The sequence below is a fragment of the Mandrillus leucophaeus genome, unplaced genomic scaffold (assembly GCF_000951045.1).
Source record: "Mandrillus leucophaeus isolate KB7577 unplaced genomic scaffold, Mleu.le_1.0 Scaffold428, whole genome shotgun sequence".
Lineage (NCBI taxonomy): Eukaryota > Metazoa > Chordata > Mammalia > Primates > Cercopithecidae > Mandrillus > Mandrillus leucophaeus.
Window position 1 is genome coordinate 1,698,914 of NW_012104565.1, and position 7,260 is coordinate 1,706,173.

General features: G+C 39.1%; 1 protein-coding gene and 1 long non-coding RNA gene across 5 annotated transcripts in view; one reads left to right on the forward strand and one right to left on the reverse strand.

Moving 5' to 3' along the window:
- Window positions 1–126: 126 nt before the first annotated feature.
- LOC105548957 overlaps window positions 127–7,260 on the forward strand; it is a 16,635-nt gene continuing 9,501 nt past the window's right edge. The window contains exons 1-2 of the long non-coding RNA XR_001007485.1: window positions 127–202; window positions 2,471–2,574. This is a non-coding gene — a long non-coding RNA (uncharacterized LOC105548957). The remainder of the gene's footprint in view (window positions 203–2,470; window positions 2,575–7,260) is intronic.
- Window positions 3,614–7,260, reverse strand: part of DPM1 (dolichyl-phosphate mannosyltransferase polypeptide 1, catalytic subunit) — a 22,915-nt gene continuing 19,268 nt past the window's right edge. For 2 of the 4 annotated variants that reach the window (XM_011993220.1, XM_011993221.1), the window contains 2 exons: window positions 4,910–5,024; window positions 3,615–3,993 (listed from right to left, as the gene is read on the reverse strand). In XM_011993220.1, coding sequence (XP_011848610.1) covers window positions 3,889–3,993; window positions 4,910–5,024 — 220 coding nt within the window. In that variant the 3' untranslated portion in view covers window positions 3,615–3,888. Of the gene's footprint in view, window positions 3,994–4,510; window positions 4,514–4,909; window positions 5,025–7,260 lie in introns of all 4 variants that reach the window. The other 2 variants (XM_011993222.1, XM_011993219.1) reach the window with 2 other exon arrangements.

Below are 7,260 nucleotides of genomic sequence, written 5' to 3' on the forward strand. Positions count from 1 at the left end.
TCTGCACGATCCTTAAAACAACACACTTTGTAGTCCCAGGGACATAGCTTTTGGTCCTCCCGCAATCTGGGTAGCATAAAACAGCACATGGTTGCGAGGGGGCTGATCCCGCGTCTCCCCTCAGCAGACAATACAAGCGCCTCGGACCGAGTCCCCGAACCTGCCCTAGCCAAAATGGCGGCCGAGAAAGAGCGGAAGTGACGTAAGTACCTCATTAGCATAAGAGGACTCATTGTCCAGCTAAGTAGGGGGGGCAGTGGAGACAGCACCCCTAACCCCTTTTTCCCCAGGGGGTGTTCCTCTCACTCCCACCTGTGCTTGCACCTAACTTTTCCTGAGGGAGGGTGCTCCCAGCACCCCCACCCCCGCCTGAGGGAAATTATATAATCCCCACTGAAGGGGGGAGCTCTCGCGAGAACCAGGCGGATTTGCCATTGACCCACTAGGAGGCGCCGCGGATAATGGCCGCAGTGCGCTCCCGGGGCCCGTGTGCTTGGCGGGCGCCTTCCTCTGGCCGCAGCGCCGGCGGCGGAGGCAGAAGCAGCGGGCCGCAGCACGCCCAGCACTCAGTCAGGTGGCCGTGCTGGGGATCCCTGCGCGGGCCCAGCTGGGCCTGGACTACATCTGGCGGGAGGGGTGTGCGGGGCGGCCTGGGGCGGCTCCACGTGCTCAGATGCCCGCGCTTCCACGGCTGAGAAGCGGCGGGAAGGCGCCGGGACACCTGGCCGGTCGCCCCTGACGCCTCCTTCCTTAAATGAGGTGTGAGGGCCTCGTGCTTCACACAGCGACTTGAGATGAGACACAACCCCATGGATGCCTTAGCCCTTCCTAGTGGGGTATTCGGTGCAGAGGGGCCGAGATTTTATTAAGGTCCGCCGTTACCCTGTGACTTGACATTCTTCCCAGTCACAGGATGGACTCTTCTCTTTGACCTGAATTAAAAAAAAAAAAAAGGAATCCTAGTGCCTTGAGGCCACCCAACTGGTGAAACTTCAGGATGAGAAGTGATGTTGCCAACAGGCGCATTGGCTCTCTGCACGATCCTTAAAACAACACACTTTGTAGTCCCAGGGACATAGCTTTTGGTCCTCCCGCAATCTGGGTAGCATAAAACAGCACATGGTTGCCTTGTATATTTAGGTCAATCCCAACCAATACATTATCTCCTCAACACGTTTGAACCAACCTTAAAAGGTTGGTTAAAGTATCATTATGATTTAAAGTATCACTACTTGGTTAAATGTATTAACAAGTAATAGATGTCAATACTGAAGAATTAACCAAGCCTATTTCCTTAATATGTAGATTTTTACGTAAATACACCTGTCCTTTGCTGTTTCTTTACATTTCAAGTTAACACAGTTTCAGGCCATACTTAACATCCGAAAATAATCTGAGTTCGCTGCAAGTAGTATAAATTGTGGTTACACATAGCTGTTCAACACCTAAGACTTCAGTTAGCCCTGTTTAACAAACTTTTATACAACGCATTTCTGCAACTGTGATAAAATGCATCTTTAAAAACCAAGTCAGTACTTCAAGGGAAAACAGCTGAAAAAAGTCGTGGAAAAAGGGGTTGGGGCAAAGCATTTGATTCAGAGAACTAAGATAAAGAATCTAATTACACACTGCAGAAGACAGACAAAAACTAATGAAATAAAGTAAGTTTAAGTTTAGTTTTCCTTGGATATACGTAGATTTCCATATAGTGATAATACAAATACAAAGGGAAAACATCTGGATTTCATCTTTGGCCTCATTTACAAAGCAAAATGGGATGCTGAATTCAGATGTAAATATTTAATTTTACAGTGTTTAAGCACCAGATTTACTACAAAAATGCATCTAAATATTCCAGATTCTTTTCTAAATGACTTCCAAATGCTTTGAGTCTTCACTGCTCAAATACTCTCTATGGTAAATTCCAAGAGTGACAGTGTTGTGATAATGATTGTGGGAATAACTGAAAAGATTTAAAGGGCAAACATTATCTACTTAGTATCTGAGAAGGCAGTACTATCTCTATAGTAGGTTCTCTAAGGCTGTTACTTAATTTCTGCTCCACATACTTGACACTGAGAACTCAACTTTGAGTTTAGGTTAAGAAAAAATGAATTCTAACCACTCCAAAAAACCTGAGAATATTACATTTCTATTATCTTAGCTTAAAACTAATTTCACATCAAGCACTGAATTTTCTTGTTATGAATGAGAGAAGTCTCTTCCCCAAGGAAGGCAGGTCCCTCACTGGCCAGCTGGACAGTTCTGGACATAAGGGAAACAGAACAAGAGTGGTCCTTATTGGAATGTGTACTATGGGTTCAACTATAGAAGTGTGGGAAGGGGTGGTTTTAATGTTCAAAACGACACCAGAGGTTTTATAGTCTGGGATTCATTTCTGGTAGAATCTGTCAGAAATGCAAATGAAAAATTAGACTTTCAATTTTTTTTTTTCTTTTAAAAAAGACAGGGTCTCACTCTGTTGTCCAGGCATGATCATAGCTCACTGCAGCCTTGACCTCCCAGACTCAAGTGAGCCTCCCACCTCAGCCTCCCAAGTAGCTGGGACCACAGGTGAGTGCCACCACACCCAGCTTATTTTTTTATATTTTTGTAGAGACAGGATCTCCCTATGTTCCCTAGGCTGGTCTCAAACGCCTGTGCTCAAGCCATCCTCTTGCCTTGGCCTCCCAAAGTGCTGGGATTACAGACATGGACCACTGTGCCTGGCCTCAATTTCTTCAGCAGCCAAATTAAGCCAGGAAAATCTAGTAATTACGAATATTGTTCAATAAATAATTCAGAGACACCTCTTACTTTTATTTCCAGAAGAAAGTCAACTTAAACTTACTTGCTCAAAGCACGCCCTTACTCAAATTTTAAAAGATACTACATGACCATAACCTATGCTACAGTTAGAAATTAACTGATCTCTTCTGAAACACCTACTTTAGAGAAAGTGGGTAAACGTTATATTTGCCCTGGCTTTACTGGATAGCTTAGCCTGAATTTTAACTGGCAGAACACTTTTCTAAATGGAGAGAAGAGCTTAAGGCAGAGATTTTTCAAATTAGTAGGGATGTGAGCTTTGCTGAGGGTCTTTAATATGAAAACAAGTCTTTTGAGAAAAATTTGTTATATAATTCAGTAAGATGTTTAATAATTACTGTAGCAGCTAAAGTTTCTGCCTCAGTGTCATTAATATTTTTCCTTACTGATAGAGGTTATTGCTCAAAAGAGAAAAAAACGGCTATGTAATCAACTGCTGCCAAATTGTTTCCCAATTCACAATATTCATTTTAAATAGACCTGCTTTGGTAGATGAAATGGTTCATCAATTCAACAGCTGAAAAGAACCCAACTGTAAATGCCTGCTCTAAATGCATTTTCTAGTTTAAGAAATTTGAGATACATTTTTAAGGAAAGGGCAGAGGTATGTATTTCTTTTTCAATTCCTACAGACACAGCCACAAACATTTCATCAGATAACATTATCTTACTTCTGATACCTATTAGGTATAAAGGTCTATGATTCCAGTTTTTAATAAAGACTATTTCAAATTATTCCCCATGTAAAAAATTCTACATTCACATACTCTAATGAAGTCAGCAATACTTTATGCCAAAAAAAAAAAAAAACCATATATATTTATTTATAGGTCTCAATACAGCAAAATGTAAACGAAAATTAAGAACATTGCTCATTAGGCCAGCAACTTTAAAATCATTTAATTTGAAATATAAAATAGGTGGTCTTCATAAAAAGATGCATGAAATTTACCTTACCTTATGTTTTATACTTTAAGAGTATATTTTATAAAAATCAGTAACCAGGCTTCTTTCATGTATAAACTGAAATGAACATAAGTATAAATGAGTATCTTTCTTTTATGTAGTAGCAAAAAGAGTCAATAATCCTTTCAAGAAAGATACTATTTCATTTCCTCCCAACTTGGATTCACCATAAACACGATCCACAAATGATATTGGAACCTAGTTAAAAAAAAATAAAATTAACGTTAGTCTTTAAAAAAAAATTAGGCAGCTTAGCAGGTGTACCACATTACCAACACAACAGAAACAGGATTAGTACTACAACAGAGGTCCTTAAAGTAAGTATAAAATTAGGGGATTCTTAAAGCAACTGTGTGTATCTCCAAGTCTTTAAAATTAAACATGCATTATCTAAAGATAGGTCATATGAACCAAATCTACAACTGTTTAAAAAGCACTGATTCTAGGTATTATCTTGGTTTACTCAAGTTTCAGTTGGCATTTCAAGGAAAAGTTATACTCCAAAAGTAAAATGGCCTTTTGCTCAGATTTTTCAGTTGTCAAATTTAGCTATAATGGTTTAGCATTAAGTAAAATAGCTTGTAACTTCTACAAGAAAAGTGACATTCCAGGTTAGGTATTTTCTTGCTCTGAGTAAGAGTTTTACTATTAAATGAGGAGAGTCTTCCCTACCCTAAGAGCTCACTCACTGGCCCTAAATAGTACAGATCACCACTCCCTTGCTCTGTAATTCCTGATCTTCACTGACTAACCGGAAATGGACATACAGAACTCATCATTCATTTTAAAGTATGGTGGCCATTGGCTGTGACAAAAAGAAGAGAAGCAAAGAGACTCAGTCCATAATGCTGACTGGTTAGAAGAAAGGGCTAGGACTGAGAAAGTACCAGGAACTTTAAATTATTTAAAAGAGAATGCTGACTGTTAATGTTTTAAATCTTACTGTTCAAATGTACTAATGTGAATTTTTACCCTTTGTGCCTGAATATTCTAAACAACTAGAAGACCTCTACAATTTAGCAGTTATGGAAGTTAAACTTTTTATTACAAAAATTCTAAACCTTACTGCTCCTTTACCAGGAACATGACATACTATTTAGCATCAGTTGCATACCTCGCCAATAGTATAATTCAGCTGTCTTGCCCGAACAATCATCTCCATCTGGAAGACGTAGCCTTTAGAAACACATTTTTCTATTAATTTCTCTAGAACTTCTTTTCGGTATAATCTGTAAGAAATCAAAAATATATATCAACATCTGGATAAATACACGTGCCTACATATATCCTGACCTTTCAAAGAGTTCACTGGTATGTATAAAGCCTAAAACTTTCACTGGCCATTGGTAAACAGAAAAGCTTGCACACTTGATGATTATGATACATTTCTCCTAAGCAAGAAAGGTCATTAAATATTTGCTAAATAACTTAGAATAATTTTGAAAATGAATTATCAATATCTTTTATAGAATTATTTTCCCATCATACTATCAGAAATTAGTGAAATACAGTAAAATGAATCATTTGATGCAGAACCATCATTATTTAAGATTTTCCTAAAATTTAAAGTTGAAAGAAACTGTTCCAAATATTGAAACAACTGGGTGGACAGATGATGATGAAGCAACAATATGTATTAGATGACAAGAAAGAATCTCATATTAACAGTCATTTCCCAATAAATGTTTATGATGAGTTTCAATTTCTCATGATTTCCTTTATAAATTCCCTAGGATAAACTAAGTTGCTCTAGGATGAGCTTGGGAAGCTTGGTTAAAACAGGAACGAGGCATCACAGGATAGAAACAATCCTGGTGGATTCACCTATCACCAATTGAGGTCACAGATAGACACTTAACAGCGGGTGAATGTGCAGCCTAACTTTAGATGGACTGCAGGCCAAACACCAGATTTACAAAGATAGCGGAGTTGGGCAGTCCAGGGGTAAACCCAAGCACTTTCTTCAGTAACTAAATAGCAGGGAGCTCCCTATTTTCAGAGTCACAGACACTTTACTTTTTTTTTTTTTTTTTTTTAAAGATCAGTGTTTCAGTTGGTAGGGAGGCAGCGATTTCTACCTTTTTTTGTGGGGAGAGGGGAGAAAGCAGGAAGAGGCAGTTTGGTGTAATTTTGTTCTCTTCAAAGTTAAGGCTATCTGGACCTACTATGCCTCAGGGTTTCACTCTGAATCCACATTTTTTTCCCTCAGACTTCTAACGCGACCTTATCTTTTGACTATGAAGTGGGTATAGGACAGTACAGCCCTTAGAAAAACATGACAGCTTAGTGTCTGCATTCCTTTATCCACATAGCTTCCTTAAGGATTCAAAGGAATAAATCTGGAATAAATATGGAGAGAGGAGAATCTGATGGTAGCAGTATTTATTCAATAACAAATACTTATTGACCAATGTACTGAGTATCAGATACTATTTTATGTTTTGGGGTTAAGGAGTGAACTTAAAAACTCAATAAAGATATATAATATGTCAGATGCTGTTAGGGAAGTGAGCACTGGGATGGTGGGCTGCGAAGAACTATGATACTGATGGGACAATGTTTCCGCATTACCTTTATTTATATATTTGTATTTTTGGAGACAGGGTCTCACTTTGTTGCCCAGAGTACAGTGGCACAACCATGGCTAACTGCAGCCTCAACTTTCCAGGCTCAAAAGATCCTCCTACCTTAGCCTCCCACATAGCTGAGACTATAGGCACGTGCCACCGTGCCATGCTAAGCAAGAAAGGCCATTAAATATTTATCCTAAGCAAGAAAGGTCACTAAATATTTGCTAAATAATTTAGAATAATTTAGAATTTTTTTTTTTTTTTTTAGGTTTTGTAGAGATGGAGACTCACTATGTTGCCAGAGCTGGGGTCTTGAACTCCTGGGCTCAAGATATACTCCCATCACTGGCCTCTCAAACGTGCTGGGATTATAGATGTGAGCCACCACATCCAGCCAGCATTACTTTAAAATTGGGATTAGGCTATGAAATATTTCCTGACTTTAAGAGTTGCTTTATTCCCCTTAAGAATCATTTTCTAAGATTTCTTTTCACTGCCACCTCCCTCCTCCCCATCCACATGATATATTTAACACTGCGGCCAGTAAAGTAAAATGTTACATGAAGCCATATAATCCCATAAATAGGATTAGGATCCAGGTGATCTATGCTATTAAATGGCTTTATATTAGACTGCAGCCTTTCCAGGATTCCTTTTATTTAGTAAAAAGCACCTGCTTCCTAAATCTAGGGATTTAATGACAAAAATGAACTTTGTCTACCGACAAGTGAACTTTAATGCATGTATTTAAGAAACCACCACTCAAATGAGAAGACAATGAGATTTAACTATTTAAAAAGTTTTTTGGGCCAGGTGCGGTGGCTCATGCCTGTAATCCCAGCACTTGGGGAGGCCGAAGTGGGAGGATCACCTGAGGTCAGGAGTTCAAGACCAG